The sequence below is a fragment of the Podarcis muralis genome, chromosome 3 (genome assembly GCF_964188315.1).
Source record: "Podarcis muralis chromosome 3, rPodMur119.hap1.1, whole genome shotgun sequence".
NCBI lineage: Eukaryota > Metazoa > Chordata > Lepidosauria > Squamata > Lacertidae > Podarcis > Podarcis muralis.
In genome coordinates, this window is record NC_135657.1 from 57,926,499 (window position 1) to 57,947,589 (window position 21,091).

The 21,091-nt window shown below is 41.3% G+C and overlaps 1 protein-coding gene across 3 annotated transcripts in view; it reads right to left on the minus strand.

The window, feature by feature from the left end:
* Window positions 1–10,035: 10,035 nt before the first annotated feature.
* Window positions 10,036–21,091, minus strand: part of GRM1 (glutamate metabotropic receptor 1) — a 168,944-nt gene continuing 157,888 nt past the window's right edge. For 2 of the 3 annotated variants that reach the window (XM_028723608.2, XM_028723610.2), the window contains exon 9: window positions 10,036–12,052. In XM_028723608.2, coding sequence (XP_028579441.1) covers window positions 11,170–12,052 — 883 coding nt within the window. In that variant the 3' untranslated portion in view covers window positions 10,036–11,169. Of the gene's footprint in view, window positions 12,053–19,133; window positions 19,219–21,091 lie in introns of all 3 variants that reach the window. The other variant, XM_028723611.2, reaches the window with a different exon arrangement.

Genomic DNA, 21,091 nt, shown 5'->3' on the forward strand with positions numbered 1-21,091 from the left:
GTGGGTGCTACTTCATATGTGTAAATACAAATGTAGAAATAATGATGTTGATTTAAATAGAAATATAATACATCTTGGGATGTAAATACATCTTGGGTCTAAACCACAGAACCTAGGGCTTGCCGATCAAAAGGTCGGCAGTTCGAGTCCCCGCGATGGGGTGAACTCCCGTTGCTTAGACCCTGCTCCTGCAAACCTAGCAGTTCGAAAGCACGTCAAAGTGCAAGTAGATAAATAGGTATCGCTCTGGCGGGAAGGTAAACGGCGTTTCCGTGTGCTGCTCTGGTTCGCCAGAAGCGGCTTAGTCATGCTGTCCACATGACCCGGAAGCTGTCTGCAGACAAATGCTGGCTCCCTCGGCCAATAAAGCGAGATGAGCGCCGCAACCCCAGAGTCATCAGCGACTGGACGTAATGGTCAGGGGTCCCTTTACCTTTACCTTTATAATAAATCTCAGCCCTTGCTCCCTAGTTTTATAGTTCTTTATCTTTAAAGGAACCTTTTAAATAGAGTACTGTCTACATGCTACTTAGGGAGAAATGGAGAATGCTGGTGGTGATGATAGAGAGGTATTCTACTGACAACGATATTATTATTATTATTATTATTATTATTAATTATACCACCCTTCATCCATAGATCTCAGGGTGGTTCACAGGATAAAAATGCAAACTAAAAACATGAAAACTGAGCAAAGTGATGGAGGACACACAGGTGTCTCTGCATAAATCAGTTTTGTACTAGATATTGCCCGTGTAGGTGGCCCACAATTTTCATGAAATGTGCAACCTGACTAATACTGTTCTGAAATGCTCGGAAGCAACTTTTAGTCAGAGCAGACAATACTTTTGTCCACTCAGTCTATTTGGGCTGGATCTAGACACATCAAAGAAGTGATTCAGTTAAACGCATTGTAAACTTCATACAGGGAAATCCCGTTGGCAAAAGACGGGTCTCCACAGTGCCATCTGGTGTCACAGTGTTATAACGCATATAAAGCGCTTTATCTTTATGAATGTAGTTGGTCTACAGACTTTGAAAAACTAGTACAGTGTAGGGCTCTCATGACAACCACAGCAAAAACAAAAAATGGGTGGGGGAGAGACAAAATGCTTTTGAGCTAGATGTCATAAGGCCTATTTCTCAGGGGTCAGTCCAGCCCCTTCAGAATAATTGCCAGTCATTCAAAAAGAAAAAATATTTTGAACTGTCCAGCTATTTTTGCACATATTTCTTGGGTGCCTCTTCCCCCGCCAACCCATTAGTTTCTCTATGCTTTCCCCCCAAAAATTGAGTGTGCATTTTTGAAAGCAAATATAACTTATTTCTTCTTCTTTTTATGCTTCCTCCGCTAATAATATCCTGTCTCTGATAATGTCACAGTAAATGGTGCTGAAATACTTTCTGTAAATTGTCTTGATATTTTTCTGAGGCTTAGTACATTTTCCATGGCTTCATGATAACTGCAACTGCCTGTAGGCAAAGTTCAAAAGCTTAAGCTGTTGTGGGGAGGGGTTCCACACCAGTAATTTGGCCTGCTTAAATGCTTTTGCTCTGCAAACAAACTTAATCTGATTTTTGTATTTTATCTCTTTTATTGGGTTCTGTGGGCTCTTCTGAAGAAGGAAGAGATCATATTGCTACTGTTTGCTTGTAGGTTTGTGGGCTCTCCCTTGTTTATCATCTTTAAGGAGTCAGTTTAGAAATTCTTGAAAGCTTTTGTTCCCACATCAGGGGACATTCATGCAAAGGGGTAACAATATAATAAATATATTCCATATTTTGATTACTTGTATTGTAGCAGCAACCATTGGTATTTAATTAGAGCTGACCCTGATTTTTCATGAATGCTGTTTGGAATTTGAGATCTTGTTCAAACTAATATTTTGAGCCGGTCCCAATTTGCGTGAGAAACAAACTAAAATTTACGGCATGTACTGCGTTAAAGGAAAATGTAATGAAAATGGTATACAGATGGTATATAACGCCAGTAAAACTAGCTAAAATGTATAAAACATGTAATAAGTGTTGGAAATGTAAAGAAAAAGAAGGGACATTCTATCATATGTGGTGGGAGTGTAAAAAGGTGAAAGGCTTCTGGGAAATGATATATAATGAATTGAAAAAGATGTTGAAATATACGTTTATTAAGAAACCAGAGGCCGCCTTATTGGGATTGGTAGGAAATGAGATAAGTAAGAAAGATTGTAAACTTTTTCAATACGCAGTTACAGCAGCGAGAATACTTCTGGCCCAAAAATGGAAACAGGAAGAAATACCGACAGTGGAATAATGGAGATTGAAATTGACTGATTATGCAGAATTGGACAAACTAACGGGGAAGATTTGGTATCAAAGAGACCAAAAGTTCATTGAGGACTGGGGAAGATTTACAGATTATCTGAAAGGCATATGTGATGAACAGATAACGTTTGTTGGTTTTCAAGAAACTCTGTAAAAAATAGAGAAATATTGTAAAAAAGAGAATAATAGGAGGGAAGGAGATATCTAAAGGCAATACTAAGTTAAGAAATGCGTTCATAATATAGATATAAACGAAAGATCGGCAGAGGAGCTGAGGGAAGTAAAAAAAGAGATGAATGTGTGATAAAATGTGAATTGATTGTATAAAAAATTGCTGGAAAATGAATAAAAAATATTATAAAAAAAGAGAAACAAACTACTTTGACCTCATAGATACAAGTAGTGGTACAGATGTTAGTTGTTTTGTTACTTCAGTTTGAAATGTCCCATCCTATTCACTTTTCTTTTATAATAGGATGGTACTATAAAGTAAACCATTCTTATATCTATTTCACACATCATGCAAGTCAAACATATGCATGTTTTCTCAGAAATAAGCCACACTAAGCTTTAATGCATGACAAGCTATACCTGCTGAAATTGTGTGCTTAGCCTACACAACTATTAAAGGTTGCGGGAGTCCATGGTTGTTGTTTTCAGCCTTGCCACTGTAAGCAGTAGGACTACACTGGGCATTTGATCCTCAGTCCCTTTGTTTGCATCATACTTTGGACAATTTGTGCAGGTCAGAAGCAGATGCTATAGAAATGGATGGGCTAGTGGCTTTGCTGAGCATAAGGCAGCTTTATATATCCGTAAGGGAATTATTCAGCTTCTTTTCTAATGCTGCAAATTGGACTGTACAATGTGTTACTACTCCTATTAGTCATCCCAGACAATGAGCAAGACATGCTGTGGTTAAGGGCATCTTTTTTTATTAGACCAACTGCTGTTAGTTAGTTTGCAAGCTTTCCAAAGAGATCTGCTCTTAACATCTCATTTGCGAAAGTAGCTGGACTCTCAAAGGCTCTGGGCTCTGTTCCAGAAGATGATGATGTAATAATCACATACATCACTTGCCAGCAGGATGTTTTTTTTTGTTTTTTAAGAAGTGTCTGTTAAATACCTCATTAAGAAAGGCATGCTGTAGGCTGGCTGCTTCTTTCCCTTGATGAATTTGCAGGCTGGTACTTGCCAAGTATCATTTTACTGATCCAATTATTTAAAAATACCCTTCAAGAGGTTGTTAAGATATACTCCCAAACACCATCGGTCCATCTAGTTCAGCATTGTCTTCATTGACTGGCAGAATCTCTCCAGAATTTCAGTCTGGGAGTCTTTCACAGTTCTACCTGAGAACTGAACAGGGACCTTCTTTATGTGAAGCAGATGCTCTACCCAGGACCAGCCCACTTGTGAGACAGACTGAGGCAACCGCCTCGGGCAGCAGGCTCCCAAGGGGTGGCACCAGTGGGGAAAGGAGGGAAAGCGGCGGCGGCTTCTGGCAAAATCCCTTGAGATCTCATGGAACGCTTCCAGGATCTCACAGAGCTCACAGAAGATCTCGCCACAGCCGCCGATTCTCCTCACTTCTCCCATGGCTGAAAGGCACCCTCTCTCCCCACTGCTGCCACTGGAGAAGCAAGGAGAAGTGGCTGTGGTTTCTGGCAAGATCTTACAGACCCCTTATGAGATTTCACAGGAATCTGGAAGCTGCAGCACATGCGTGGTAAGTAAGGCTTCAGCAGGGGAGTGGCGGGATTGGCTGTTTCTGGTTCTACCACTCAGCAAAGATTAAGTTGTGCCCCATTGACCTTTGTTAAAACATTTCATTTTCCTCTAGCCAACAATTAAAAAATAAATGATGGGAATTACATTTCAAAGCTTTGTTCTCACTTCTGTTCTTTTCAGAATTCACACAGCATGCATATGCAGTGATTGATGGGACGGGAGATGAAGGTGGTTTAGAAATCACCATCCTCGGGAAAGCGCTGCTCTCCATAGTTCATAGGCAGATGTATTTGGGTGCTGAAGTAGGCACTTTTTAAGTCTTAGGGCTGGCAAGCACAACCAGAACCAAAATGTTATGCTTATCTTTTGCTTGTATCTTTTGATACTTCTGTCTCTGTGCTTAGCAATAAACATGAGTTTTGTTGTTTTAAATGGTCTAAATTGGTACAGTTCAAGTTGATTCTTAGGTAATGTATTAGAGAGGAGTGAGGGCCATGAGGTTGAAAAGATACCCATACTGAAAGCGGATGCCATAGACTAAAGGCAATCCTTATACAGGTCTCATAGCAGAAAAGCAACTTTGTGGTGGAGGAGATTTTAAGTAGACAAGATCCTGTGCAAAACGGTGTGGTGACATTCCCTCAAGCAAGTAAGTTTGTTCCAGAGACGGTTTACACATTGAGATGAGTTCTTTCTCACTCACCAAGCAGCTTACAGTGGTACTTCAGGTTACGAACGCTTCAGGTTATGAGCTCTGCTAACCTGGAAGTAACTGCTCCTGGTTGCAAACTTTGCCCCAGCCCAGGATGGAAATCATGCGCCAGAGGCGCATGCACAACGGGAAGCCCCACTAGTGATAAGATAAGGATAAGAACGGTTTCAGCTTAAGAATGGACCTCCGGAACGAATTAAGTTCCTAACCAGAGGTACTACTGTATCTGTAATTCTATCCCATGTGCTGTGGTAAAAGGTAAGGTAAAGGACCCCTGGACAGTTAAGTTCAGTCAAAGGTGACTATGGGGTTGCTGTGCTCATCTCGCTTTACAGGCCGAGGGAGCTGGCGTTTGTCCACAGATAGCTTTCCGGGTCATGTGGCCAGCATGACTAAACCGCTTCTGGCACAACAGAACACTGTGATGGAAACCAGAGCACACGGAAACGCTGTTTACCTTCCTGCCACAACAGTACCTGTTTATCTACTTGCAGCGGTGTGCTTTCGAACTGCCAGGTTGGCAGGAGTTGGTACAGAGCAACGGGAGCTCACACTGTCATGGGGATTCGAACACCAACCTTCCAATCAGCAAGCCCAAGAGGCTCAGTGGTTTAGACCATAGCACCACCCGCTGTGGTATGCCTCAACGTCACTAGTACATACCAGGGGCCAATCTGATGGGTAGGCCCACCTTCATTTGGAAAGGAACTACATGCTCAGCCCCACACGTGTGGTTGTGGTCAACCTTTTAGTGAAAAACCGCACCTGTATGGGACAGGAGCCCAGAAAAATGGCTGAGTTTTGTAAGTGACTGTGGGATGGGGGCTTGAAGATAACTCATCAAGTGATCAAGTAATGTGTTGATCAGCTCACAAAAGATTATTTCTGATTTAAACTTTTTATATGGTTTTTGATGTATAGTTTTATGTATAATTGTTGAATAGCAATATATAAATATTTTTATAAATTAAAGAATAACAACACTATGTGCAGATATGGAAACCTTTGGAGTGTTACTTTTTCAGATATGTAGTTTATATCTTAAATCATGATAACTTCACAGAGTAAAAATATAAGAACTTATTCTTTCAAAGTAAATATAAAATACTTATTAGACAGTGTTATAAAGGTAATTTTAATTAATCATATGACAGGCCCAAAATATACCTTTTTACAGAAATCTTAGAAGTTTGTACAACCACACATGTGAAGGTCTTCACCTTTGGATAAACATTAGAGACATATATCACAGTTCCAGTTTCCAGTTACAAACAAAGAGCTAATATAAGCAGCCTCAATAAAATGGATATTCATTGATATTTATGTAAAACGATTACTTATTATGTTGAGATTGGCTAGATCAGAGTACAGGTTGCCACCATCAAACAGGCGCAAAAATAGTTGCAGGTAGATGATGTGCTTCCTCTTCACATTTTATTGTTGAATATGAAAGCTATTCTCACTGCGGTACTGATTTTGTATCAGTCATAACAGTGAATTATCCCATTTTAAATGTTGCCTTCTTAGTAACTAGAGAGGCTTACTGTAAGGTTTTGTTCAAACAGTGTTTCTTCAGTGGTAGAGTAGGACTGGCCCTGCCATTAGTCAAGGTGAGATGACCATCTCAAGCAGCACAGGCTAGATGGCAGCAGTAGCCCCCTGGCAGATTCTTCTAAGCCCCCAAGCCATTCCCTGTGTATGTGACATGGACTGTCCTGCCCCACTACAGTATTCTGCTGTCTCAGGTGCAATGAAGAATGCTGTCTCGTCACCTGTGTTGAAGTAATATCCAACTGAGGAGTCAGGCCAGTTTAAAAAAAGTCATTCTATACTTGTAACCAGTGATATTTACATGGCAGGAGAAAAATATTCTGAACATGTTAACTGCATGTGTAACATGCATGATTTCACTAAGGTAACCTATTTGGGGATTGCTAAATTTGCCAAATAGTATAAAGACCTTATCTTTATAGCTTTAGCTTTTGCTACATGTCTCTTTACCCTGGCCTTTGTCAATTAAGGTATTTAATTTTTTATGGACCCTGCTTTTTTGCTGAATTTATATTGTTCTGTTTCGTTTGGACTCATTTTATATGTTTTATAATTGCTGTGGTTTTTGCTGTTTTATATTCTATTGTTGTAACCTGCCAGTGGACCTGATGCTGAAAGGGAGCTAAGAAATCTTATAAATAAACAAGCACACTTTTTGCTGCATGTTGTGAAATGAGAACTTTGCTTGTCTCCCTCACTTCAGAGTCTTAGTGGGTCCTATGAATGTTTCGTTGTTCAGTTATCCCTTCTATTTTGCTACTGTTTTTAGTAATTTACTATGTGATTTTATTGTGCTTTATATATCTTTTCATTGTACACTGTCTGTGGAGCATTTGCCCTGGAAGAGTGAAGTCAATCTCAGGTTGGTAGGCTTATGGGAGCGTTGGACATCCACACTGCAGCAGTAGCCAGGAATACTTTCTGTCAACTGACTGCCTCTAATAAGAAAGCTGCAGCATTTTTTATCAAATTACAGCCTCAAGAAGACAGGCTACTGTATTGCGATGAGATTTGGGGGGGGGGGGGTTACAATGGGAGAAGGGATTTGGCAAAAATTGAGCAGAGGCACTTCACATGTGCAGAAGCAAAGTGCCCCAGCCTTGTTCTAACTTGCTGAGTTTCATGATACTTCAGAGCAGTCTTTCCAACCTGATGGACTACAAATTAATTAAATTTAGTCTTACTTAAATTCCACTGATTTCAATAATTTAGTGTGGATCAAACCCTCAGATTACAACAGCTGAGTGCACTTTGGGCTGCCCTGAATATTCGCCTTTTCCAGGCAAAAATAGTGATTTTGATGGTGTAAAATATTTCCACAAATATCCCTTTAGACCAGGGGTCTGCAACCCGCGGCTCTGGAGCCGCATGTGGCTCTTTTACATCTTTGCCGCTGCTCCGGGGCGGATACTAGCGAGGGGAGGAGGCACCTTGTGCGCCCCGACACTCCTCACTGTGGCGGGCGCTGTACTGGCTGTGACGTCGCATGGGGGTGGTGCGTGTGTTAGTCACGCACCGTCCCGACGTCACCTTCCCGCCCGCTGTCAGATCGCGGCTCCGGAGATATATTTGTTTTAAATGTCGCAATGGTTTTGCGGCTCCCAGTTGTTGTTTTTTCTTCGGAAACGGGTCCAAGTGGCTCTTTTTGTCTTAAAGGTTGCAGACCCCTGCTTTAGACTATGTAAACATTTACCAGCACCATCCAGTCATGTTCAGTGCCAACATGCTGGCTTGCAATTTCCTATTCTCCAGCTACTGCTTCTTCCTTCTGGATTACATATGGGGATGATTCAAGGTGGTCCGCTCAACTTATTGGGTGGGTGGTGTTGCGTTGATCCGTCCCAGGGGCAGAGACTGGCACCCTCCCCGCCGCTGCTTGTCCACGCCGTCAGCGCTGTATGGGGCCCTGCTCAAGGGGTGGGCCCTGGTGACCAATCAGCACCAATGGGGGTGGAGGTGGCTGCGGAGAATTTAAACCCTGGCACAGCAGGGAAATTGAAGCCAATCAGGGATTAAATAGTTGATGGAATTGCATCACAATGCTAAATATGGTCAATCAAATTTGGCTGCATGATGACATCACTGAAAGCATAAGGAGTTAACTGAAAACAAGAGAGGACAATATAAATGCACATGTGACGATGTCCCCTTTTACTGCTAGGGATGGGGAGAAGTTAAGTTCAGCAGACCTGCATAATCCACATTTTCTGATGCACAGGCAACTAAGTTAGTTCTGGGTATAAGCTTTCGTGTGCATGCACACTTCTTCAGAACATGCACATGAAAGCTTATACCCAAAACTAACTTAGTTGGTCTCTAAGGTGCTACTGGATTTTTTTATTATTTAGTTATTTCATCTACGTCAGACCAACACGGCTACCTACCTGAATCAAGGGCAAATGCTGCTATTCTCCTATTCTTTGAAATTTGCACTCCTCCAAATTTTGTGAAGCAGTTCTCCAACCAAACATACAAAAATACATAAATTATGGGAAAGTGTGCATAAAATGCATATATTTATGATGTACGATTGTTGGGGAAAAAAATCCTTGCAATATTCACATTAGGGAAAATTGCATATAAAAATGTATATTCCGAACTTTCACCATGACTGAAAAAAATCCCACAAACTGATGTGTAAATGTGAAGGACTGAATTTAAGATCAGGGGGAAAAACCATAGAAACTGAAATAAAATGAAGTTGACAGATTTGCCCACGCTTACCCACTGTAGGATCTGGGTTACACCCTATGCTGTTCTGGAGCTTTGCCTGATCTCAGGTCAGGAGCGGTTTTTAGGAGGCTCATGGGGCTGATGTCAGGAAGAGAGAGCAGTAAAGTCCCTTTGCACAAGCATCCTTACACTTGTGTATCTTTGGATACAACTCTGTGGGTATCTGTGTCTTAGTGGAGTGAACTCATACACCCTGGAGATATTTGCCTGTTTCCAGTACCCGCTGCCCATTTAAGCCCAGCCTGAAATGCTGGTTTTAGGAGTAAAAGATCCAACAGCAACAGAATGGGATATGGTGCAGAGGGCTGCAACTGGTAGGATCATTTAAAAACTGGATGCTTTCATTTGTCCGTGCCAAAGCATTTTTAGCTAAATCAAAGCCGCCATTGCATACAATGTTTTTCAGTTACACATTCTCCAAATTCAATTCTGTTACGCATTTCCTTCAATCCCTTATATGAAAAGAAATGTAATAGAAAAAGGTTGTTAAAACAGCATGATAATAATTGAACAATGATTTTGATTATTAGAAAAGAAACCTACACAAAATCCGGAAACTGGGGGAAAGAAAGAGAAAAAAAAGCATGAGAGGAATAACAACAATGGTAGACAGATTCAAGCACCATAGAAATTTCTTTGCCACAGGTATGGTCTTTCAGTTATCCATAATGAGAAATGGTCTGAATACTTTTTCCAAATTTGCCTTTACAGTTTTTTTTAATTCTGGTGTGTGCAAGATTTCTAAAAGAGATGCATCCTTTATTAAATACATTTGTTTAAAATACATGAAATAACAAATTATTGGAGCACTGGTTATTTTCAACAGCATAATTTCACATGGCAAAAATATCAGCAAAATCAAGCACCCTATTATAAGGGAAGGCTTAGCTTATTAAAAATGTTTCAGCACAGCTTACAAACCTTCAAAGATCTATAGTATATTTTTAAACAATGCAATATAAAACATGATCGAAACATAAAAATATCGATAATATATTTGTAGGACGATCATCCAGTGGCAGTTATTAGATGTTATACAGCACATGTTCTATACAGTTACACACACACACACACAAAGACACAACATACACTCATTCTCTTGCCTCTACCATGAATCTAGTGAGCCACGGTTAAGAATTGCTTTTTGCTTTAAAGTAGTAACTGTTGCTCAAAATATATAATTATTTCATATGTAGTTGTTTCCATAGTAACACAAACAAACAATGTAACCACATGGCAGATGCATCAGATTATGAAAGTCGAGTTGGTAAATATTGTTTTGCTACAGGAAATGTAGTGTTAATAGTTTAGCCACCTGGCTTGCAATCATCTACAAAAGGGCAAAGGCTCAACACTACAGGAATTTCTGCCTTGGTTCTCATCAGCAGCCCTTTAGTGTCTTCACTGTGTTTATTCTGGCTCTTTTTAAAATCAGCGCAAGGTGGGGCGGAATACTAAATCAGAGGTTCTAAACATTCCTTATAAACTATATGCTCGCATGCTATTTTTGCTTCTCTGACACAAACTTCACATGACAACTTGTTATTTCCAGGTCACTCACTTAAGAAAGCATAAGAAAAGATATACCCAGGTGTGCTGTCCACAGAGAAGTCTTTTATTCCTTCCTTTCCAAGGGAACGTTTGCTGCATTCAGTGAAGATGTCCAGCAGTGAGATGGATGCTAAGGTCTCCTCTGTGGTTTGTGTTATGCAGAGTCCTATTCAAGTGATGCCAAGAGTGTGTGTGACAGTGTGTGTGAAACGTTGTGTACTGTACTTATTACCCCTTTGAATTTTGTTTTTGCTATAGAAGTTGTTGATGGGATTTGTGCTTTGTCAAAACGCCTACTGTCTTCTCAGAATACAATACTTTGAAAACAATACAATACTTTCCCTTTAAAACACGCGCACGCGCACACACGCACACACACACACACACAACAAGTAAAGAATTGAAGCCCTCTAATAGATTTAGTGCAGGATACACATTTGTTCGTTGTTGCTGCTGCCCCTCCTATACACAACACCATGTTGGTGTGCCTTCTCTTGCCCTCTCACGGCTTGTGCTGCTTTGCCCCATCAAACCAAAGCTGACCAAGGAGACGTGGTCCACTTGCTTTCATCACCACAGCCTCCGTTCTACAGGGTTGATGAAGTTTGCTTATAATCCCTCAGAACAACAGAGGCATAGGTTGCAATGGGAGGTGTGCAAAGCACTGATTCAGATACCGGGGAGCTGGGCACAGAACTGCCTGAGGCCACCGAATCTCGAAAAGGAGATGGAGGCGTCAGTGCTGGTGAGTCTTCTAGAGTCAGTTTGCTGGTTGCCTGCTCCTCTTCCTCATCTTCATCCTCCTCTAGGTTCCCCGGCCGCTCATACACATACCCTTGGATAAGCTTGAACTTTTCATTTTCTTCCTCCTCCTCCTCCTCCTCCTGCCCCTCTTCTTCAGCTGGGGACGAAACTATCTCTTTGCTGAATGTAGCCATTTGGAGTGGCAGCACCTGCTGCTGCAATAATGGAGGGTGATAGATAGGCCTTACTCCGTTCCCGGCACCAGGTGCGGGGATCACAGAGTTGAAGTCCGGGATGCCAGTGGCAAATTTGTTGACCACGCCTTGCAGCTGCTCCATAACGGATCTCTGTGGTGGTGGAGGTGGTAGGATTTGGGGACTCTGCTCGGACAAGAACAGGTGGGTTTCCTCTGCTGTTGCCTGCAGGGGAGGCGTCGCCATGATTCGCCGATGCACAACCATGGAAGGACTATTTAGTTGGCCAAAGCACACTGGCTCGCTGTCCTCTTCCTCCACCACATTGTACAGAGTCTTACTGCTGATGTCTGAAAAAGTCAGGCTCTTGCCTTGGCCTGGATAGCTTTTAGTCAAGGGCTTGATCACTGCGGTCTGATTGCATCCTGGCTCTTTGCTCTTCACATGCACTGAGAGTCTGTGCCACATATGTTGTCCCTTGGGAACGTCTCTCCCACCTGGTTCAGACCAGGACACAGACTTGCCATTGGAACTATGAAGAAAGCAAAGATGGTTGGTTTGCGTTTGCTTCAGGAAAAGAGAGGCAGCAATAGCAAAACTGTCCTTAGTTCTGTTCTGTAATATTGCCTCCACTCAGAAGCAATTACAGGGAAATACTACATTGAGAAACAGCAAAGACTTTCTGCTTTTTATAAAAGGGAAACCAAATTATTCCTTGTTGTGGGGGCAACATGTTGTAGAACAGAAGTCACAAATGAGGTGCCCATAGGTGCTAATGTACCTGCCAGTGCCTTCTGTGTCACTCAGTAAATAGTCCCTCAAAGATCCACAATATACAAGAGACTATCTGCTCAAATTCTCCTACATTGAGCACACCTGCTTAAACATTCCCCCAATTTATTGTATGCCAGCACTGGACACTTACTATCCCTTTCATTCTGAACATTGAAGAAGTGCAAAGGGCATCTTTCTTTGAGCAAGTATGGTGGCCACTGTAGGTGCTCCCCTCACTGTGAATTGATGAGGGAGTATGTCTGCACCATTTTGTGGCCCAGTATCTCAGCTGTTTTAGATGTGGCAGCCATTTTGTGTTATGCCACACCCCTATGACAGCAATTTTGTGACTTGCAACAAAGGCACTTTCTCAAAATTCCAAATGTGCCCCCTGGTCAGGCAACTTGGATGACTTCAGTTATTTTGGTTTCAAAGTTCTCTGCAGGGACAGGGAACCGCTAATCAATGTTAGATTCACTTTACCTGAAAGTTTTGGAAAATGCAATCCATAATCATTAGAACTCATGTCTAAATCTATGGCAGTAGAATTAAAATATTTAATGTTATATTCCCACGTGCCATACACTTTGCATTTCTGGGTCCCATCTAAGCTTGTATTATGCTTTTTTCTCTGCCACATTTCATTTCTCAGGCAATTCTAGTATACAGAATCCCAGCTTATTCCATCATGCTTTAAAAATAATGATCAGTGTTTGGTCCACTCATAATAAGTATATTGAGGTTCATGATCAAGCTTATTCCCTTGAAATGGTAAAAATCTTATATTCAAATTAAATTTGACTAATGTTCCTCATACAGGTTGTTGTTATTCTTATTCTTATTCTTATTCTTATTCTTATTCTTATTATTTTAAAAAGCACCAATGGAAGAGATTTCAAAGGATTCCATGTCCCGTGGAAGGAATTGTGTATTGATGTTTCGAGTAAATCTGTTTTGTCAGAACTGGAACCTGCAATAAAAAGTTGATTTCTCCTTTATTTAAATGATGCTTTTAGCTATTTTGGACAGTTACCATGTTCCATTATACAGCTTGTAATTACCGTTGGGAGCTTTAATTGTGTCTTTAAGACATCGAAATAGTTTTACGTCAATTGTGACTCATGATGGCAGTTTTTAAGGGAATACCAGAATGTTAACTCCATTCTGAAAAGTAGAAAAACTTGAAGAATTTGGAACCAGGTTATCCCCAATAACACCTTAATTGCCTGGTCACTCAGGAGAGGCATTCTTAGAGGTGCTGTATGTTATTGATGTCCACTATGGCCTTTAGTGTGGTGTCACTAGCCTTTGGAATATACTCCCAAATCAATACCAGGCATGCATCTGGAATTTAGGTGCCATGCTTAAAACTCATGTTTCACCCAGGCTTCCCATGAGGGGGTGAACCAGCTATGTTGATGTATTAAGCTAATGTACTTATTTGTGATATTTTTGTACTTGTTTTATGCACATAATTTCAGTGTTTAATTTACAGCTGTTCACCAGCTGGTCTCCCCACCCTTAACATTAGTGGTTATAGACATTTTTTGCAAACAAACAATATACTAAACTATTTTCTTCTTATCCTCACTAACAGCTTAGTGGGACTTAAGTCCCATTCATTTTATTTATTAAACCCAGCTCCCACCCTTCCTCCCAAAGGAGCCAGAGGCGGCAAACACACAAATGAAAAAACAACAAAAACATATTAGAAAGCATTCCAATACAGACATAGACTGGGGGAGATCTCTACTTAAAAGGCTTTTGTTGGAATTTTCAGCAGACTTAATACCAGCCATCTTGGGGTGCTTCCAGACAGGGGCCTGCTATTGCAAGTAGGCTGTTCAAAGCACATTAACTTCCACACATTCCTGTTTTTTCAGTCATGGATATTCATTGTTATTCTGCTGCTTGCTTTCTACACAAGTGGGTGAAGATTGAGGAAATGTACCTGGAGGGCTTCCCATCTCATTCCCCTCAATCACTCATTTCCAGCCCTCCAATGCAGTTGTTGGGCAAGTGCAATGGTATTCTCTCTCTCTCTCTCTCTCTCTTTGTGTGTGTGCACAACTTTTTTAAAAACAACAACAACCCAGGAAGTGCTCATGAGTGCAAGAGGAAATATTACCAGCCAGAACATGCAAAATGGGAACTTGTGATTTGAGGGATGGGTGTGAGCAATATCCATTTCCACTTTTTAAAAAAATACTGAGGACTTGCTTATGAGTGATGTTTCTCTAAGCCTAGTACAAGAGTGATGCTGAGATCTTGCACAAGATCACTGTATTGGTTTTGTTGATAATAATTAAAAAGACAGATGTATGTACTGTGAATACAACCTCTGAGGTAATCACCATGTGTATTTTTAGGAGATCTTTTGAGAAAAACTCATAGCAACTGGTTTGCTGAATTCAGGTGTGCCCTCAGCATGTGGCAATCTCTGGAAATAGGCACACTTGCATCATTTGAGCCACTGAAAACAGAATGGCTCGATGAGTGTGGCATTAGGATCCATCCACCCAAATGTCACAATGTGTGACAAACCATGGACCGAGACTAAATTAATGTGCTGAAAAGTGACTGCAGATCACTAAGGTTTATTTTTATGAATCAGACTTTCCATGGAAATGGGAAATCTGGACTAAAATTTTTAAAATTATGGGCTGACCTTCTGTTGACAAGGATATTGTGTGGGCGCTACAAAAAAGAATTGTGTGCATGAGCAGCACCAATTACCCAGTATAAACTCCTGTCTGGAAGCATCCTTAGAGTGAACTCAGAAGAAGACTTAGCAGCCTATTCACATAGAGAAGAGCTTTTTCAATGGTGGCTATTGGGATGGAGGCTTCCAGTGACTTGGTTATCATGTGCTAGCACAAATAGCAAATTAAAAGCATTATTATTTAAATGTAGCCTTGGTACATCCACCCAGCACAAGTCTGCAAAAATCTACAGTGTGCATTTGGCCCGCATCTAATTTGTATCACTTGAATAGATATGGGAATTGATAAAAACAGCAAGGCAAAATTGGCTCAAACTATGTGACGATTGGAATTCTACCTATCAGACATGTCACTCATCTTGCCCATTTTCTCTATCACTGTATATGTCCATGACCACAATGAATTCATTCATTCATTCATTCATTCATCTTGCCCATTAGAGACACAGAAGTTTGAAGGGGTCCCTCTCCACCAATTACGTTTAGAACAAATACACATGGTACAAATTCAGCCTCAGTAATCACTAAGACAAAAAAATGTAATAAAATACAAATGCAGACATATTTGATACCTATGACTATTCAATACAATTGTGTGTGTAAGTAAGTACATAAAAAGATTCAAGAAGTGTGGGGGAGGATGCAAGGTTAGCCGCAGGAACAACCAGTTGCCCTGGAAAAACCCAAATATTTTAGAAACAAGGGTGTGCTAATAATATGGCAACAGCCAGAAGATTGAGACCATTGGGTACAAAGGCACTGTAAACAGTGAGACTCAACACCACATCGATTTAAAAGCAAGGGACACACAAAACTTTAAGCAGGACTCAGGCATCATGACACAGGGAGTCCTAAAGGTATGGATGCTAAGGAGATTTGTGGCACAGGCAATCTGTTGTGTCTTGGAAAGGAGATGAGGCAGGATTTTGCTGTCAGGTAATGAGTCTCTAGAATATGGAGAGCTTTTCCATTTGGGAAGGGCTTAGGGAGAGTTAAGGAAGAACTAGGAAGGGGGATGATTGGAACTCAGTGATAAAGTGCATTCTTTGCTGCATAAAGATAGTTCCTGGTTAATTTCCTTACACAGTTCTGCTGGATCTCTCAGCGGCCTTTGATACCTTTGACCATGACATCCTTCTGGACTGTCTAGAGGGGCTGGGAGCTGGGGGCATTGTTATACAGTGGTTCTGCTCCTTCCTCCTGGGCCGTGTTCAGAAAGTGGTGGTGGGGGATGAGTGTTCCGACCCCTGGGCTCTCACTTGTGGGGTGCCTCAGGGTTCTGTCCTCTCCCCCATGCTTTTCAACAGCTACATGCAGCCACTGGGAGAGATCATCATGGGTTTTGGGCTGGGTGTTCACCAGTAAGCGGATGATACCCAGCTCTTTTAAATCAGAACCAGTGAAGGTGGTGAATGTCCTGTGTGAGTGTCTAGAGGCAATTGGAGGATGGATGGTGGCTGACGGATTGAGGTTGAATCTTGAGACAGAAGTACTGTTTTGGAGGGACAGGGGGCGGGTGGTTGTGGGGGACTCCCTAGTCCTGAATGGAGTTATTGTGCCCCTGAAGGACCAGGTGTGCACCCTGGGAGTCATGTTGGACTCACAGCTGTCCATGGACTTGTGTGACTAAGTTCTGAAATTCTTTATTTGTATAGAATGGAAGACAATACACACTACACTATAAAACATTTTTGAATAGTTATACTGATTAATACATATAAACACAAATAGAAAACATACCTGCATGATATACACAGAACTAACACACTTTTAATTTCCATTTTAACAAGGCTGCTTTGATGAATTTAATCTGCTTACAACAGAACCATGCTTTGAAATAGGAAATCCTAATGGACTTTTGATATTATGGCAGGGTTGATTTTCTGTTAAGGAAAGGTCCAATATAGCTGTTCTTACATCAGGACCTGTTTCCTAGCAAATCATGTTTTAATTCACCTTACTCAGAAGCAAGATCTGCTGGATTTGCACTCTACATAGATAAAGGTTTGTGCTGCAGTTACAGTTAGATGATTCTAAATGGTGTTTCAGTCACTGTAACTGACATTTTATGATATGCTGAAAATATGGGAGCTGCCAGTAAATACTGCAAATCCTGCTTCATTCATACTATGCCTTTGTTACATATCTTCAGGTGCCAGGAAAAAAATATCCATCTTCTCCCAGGCCTTTGGCTAATTAAACAATCTACGATTTTTAAACTGTGTGTGGAACGTGGGCTGGGGTGGTGATGGTGGTTGTTTCGTTGGTTCCTTTTTAATTTTTATATTGTAAACCTTCCTGTGATCCCCAGACGAAGGGTGGTATAGAAATTTAATAAATATTAATAAAATATATCACAAATAGTTGCATACCAAACATTTGTTTTTAAAAACTGCATACAAGAGTTTGTTAGACTTTCAGTCTGATTCAGAGATTAACAGTGCAATCCCAACCATGTCTACTCAGAAGTAAGTCCTATTGAATTCAAGGAGGCCTACTATCAGGTTAGGATTGCAGCCTAAATTTCACAGGTCTTTGGAATTTGGCTAGCCTTGTTGAAACTCTTTTTGCTTCCCTCTAAAGCAGAGGTGGAGAACCTGTGGCCTTCCAGGTGTCGGTGGACTCCCAACTCCCATCACCATGGCTATTTGTGAGAGATGGAACTTGTGGTCTATTAATAGTTGGCAGGCCACAGGTTCCCTGCCACTGCTGGAAAGTGTTGAGTCTAAACTTAAGGATGTTTCTCCTAAGAAGTTACATCAGAATGTTGCTGTGGGTTAAATTTGGTGGTTAACTCCAGAGATTTGATCTTTGTCAACTGCATGGAGAGGTTCCCCAGAAAACCTGGACCCCCAGCATTTATGTGGTGCTGGTGAGATGCTGAATTTGCCAACAATACAGCTTGTCAGTCAATAGCATGCATGTTTCCATATCTTCTAGGTGGGGATGCACATCCTCTATGCAAAGAGTATTTTATCACATTGTTGGGTTTTTGTTTGTTTCCTTCACTGAGTATTTTGTCTGAGTAGGAAAGTCAAGGTTTGCTTTGAAGATTCGATTTGGGTTTCAGTTAAACTCTGTTAAAACAATGAAATGACCACTATATCTGTGAAGTCGCTTTTTCTTGGCTAACAGCTGTTCCACAGCTTCTGACACATTATTATTTCTACTTGGTTCATGTTCTCACTACTTTTGTCTGTCACTACCTTCTTTCTCTATGTTAAATTTCCCAACCAGAATACTGCTGTTCTCATTATCAGCTTGATTTGAACTTCAATAAAACTAATTGTCTCCCACTTTCTACCACAAGCATCATGTTGGAAAACATACCTCTTCTATAATGACTATTTTCTTCTCCTTTTCCTAACATAATTCTGCTTATTAACCAGTTTTCATCAGCCCCAAATCTGTGACTTAGCACCTACTAATCTGTAAACACATGTCAATGTGACAAGATAGGGAAGAATCAATTGGGTTTAATTATTACTTTCAAAAGTAATAATTAAAATCTTCTATCTCATTGCTTGAGTGTTTGCACTTCAAAATTCCTGTATGGCCATAAATGGTCGTCAGCATGAAACTCTGTGTTTTGCACACTCCACCAAACCAGTGTTCTGTGAAAACCTGCAGCCGAAGTTCACCAACCCAGGCTGTCAAGAAGAATCGGGCACAGCAAAGTTGCAGCAGCCACTAAAGAAAATATAAAGCCGTCATTGAAAGTAGGCCGGGTCGTTTCAGCTCCATGCAAAACTCTGAACAGGGGAAAACAGTGTTGGCTAAAGGACGGGGGTTAAGATAAAACAAACAAGAAAAGTATGTATTTTCATTTTGCAATTTGATCAGCAGGTGCTGGAAGTGACAACCATGGGGAGAAAAAAAGAGTTTCTTTCAAAAACTATTCCACAGTGTCCTTTGAAGAATATATGGACAAGCAAGAGTCAAGGCAGTGTGAAAAATGGGACACATAAGCAACTGTTCCATCGTTAATGGCATGCACCACATTTGTCCCATTATCCGGAATGAGAAAAGTCATGAGAAAGAGAAAGCAATGGGTAAAAAATAGAAATAAAAAAGATATAACAACAAACACCACTGTTTGTCATGCAGCTTCTCTTACACATTCACTGCAGTTTGGGGGTTTTCAAAGCTGCACATGGGCCGACGGACACTGGCTGGTGGGCGAGAATTCTGGCTGCCTCTTCCTGAGGATTGAAAAGAAAAAGACACCCAGTGAGTGGTTATCCACATGCACATTCATGGCAGCTGTACCACTCAGTTGGGTGCTTGTCCCTGGCCTACTTCCAGCCTTCCTTGTGCTGCTTCAGGTGTCTTCTCCAGGTCTGCATGACTTAAGTGGTTCTATCTACCCTATTCGCCATATGGTATTCCTTTCTTCTTTGCCTGCCAAGGTGCTATGCATTTAAAAATGAGGGTGGTTATGCAGTGGACACAGTGCTGTGAGCTTGTTTGTTTTTTGTTTTGGATAGGGGGCAGCCAGGTGGAAATCCCTGTGCTTCATGGAATGGGCAATGCACTAGCACCCTTAACATAACTTCCTTCCCTATGTTGGAGCTAAAATAAGAGAAATGTATAATGGTTGTCCTCCAGAGCTTCCTACAGGAGAGCAGGAAAGAAATCTAAATAACATATAACCTCCAGATGATAATAATGGTGTTGTGCATGAGTGGAAACACCTCTTAGTCATGCTTGAATAGCTTGTAATTAGCTATTTGTTTGGTTGCCTGTGGTGAATTAGACCTGATTCTGAGCAATCACAGAGTCAGCTGGTTCTTTTCTCCCCTTGGACTACTGATTGTCAGAAGTAACTAGCACAATTAACATGTAGGGATAGCTAGGCTTAGGGGGGAATTTTGTGGGGTAGTAATTTATTTGCAAGGTGGGTCTATATGCCACATTCATATTGGAACTTGCACAATATATGGAGGTTTTCCTTTCCCAGTGATTGAGTGCTTGGAAAGAGGGCACATATATTCTACATCCCCTTTTTCGGATTGCTGATAGCTTTTCGCAGTGCACGGGCCCTGCCTTTCCATAAAACTCATTGTCACTATTTGCTTTTCTGATTTTTTTAATTATTTTTTTTTTTAAGAATTTGTTTCCAAACTCAGAGTCTCAGTAAGGGTGATATTTTGGGCCATAGTAATGAGGGAGATGACAAATTAAAGCACAGTACATTTACTGATAAAATTGCAGTTATGTCACCATCAAAAGTGTCACAGGAACTTGAGGGGGAAAACAAAGTACCTGAAGTCAGCATAGGCTAGCACTTACCTGAGCTGGTGTGAGGATAAGAATATTCACAAACATTCTGTGCTTCATTTACTGAGCTGCTAGAGAGGAACTACTAGCCTGCCCAATTCCCCACCACCACTTTTTTTTGCTAGAATAGTAGGCTGGTCACGGTTTCACATGTTATATTTGTGAAAATTATGTAGATAAATTTGTTACTTTAAAAATTATCCAGTTTCTTGTTTCAATTTCTGGCACACCCCTGAGGCTTAGTGAGGCAGTTGCATCAGGACAGCAGATATGGGACAGTTGGGATGGACAGCATACCTGGGTCCATGAGGAGAGCACCACCCCTCCCCCTTTGCCTTTTCCCCTCTTCCTCCCCTCCACAGGTCTCAATTTGGTCTCCTTTTCCTCCCTTTTTTCTCATGGACATCATTGCGGGGGGAGTGGCAAAGGTGGTCAGTGGGGTTGGGGGCTGGGGAGGATTTGTTATCAGCGGTGGGGGAGGAGTTGGCAGGGTGGCATTTTCTGTGGCAAAATGTCCTGCTTTCAATTTGTGGACAAGAATGAACCAAACTGTAGGAGTGATGGAACAGACTGTCTAAACCAGGCATGGCCAAACTTGGCCCTACAGATGTTTTGGGACTACAGTTACCATCATCATCCCTGACCACTGGTCCTGTTAGCTAGGGATGATGGGAGTTGTAGTCCCAAAACATCTGGAGGGCCAAGTTTGGTCTAAACCTTGCTTCTCCCTCCCTCCTTTTTATGTTAATTTCTTATTATAGACGTGTGTGTTATATTGTGCTAACATTTGTGTCA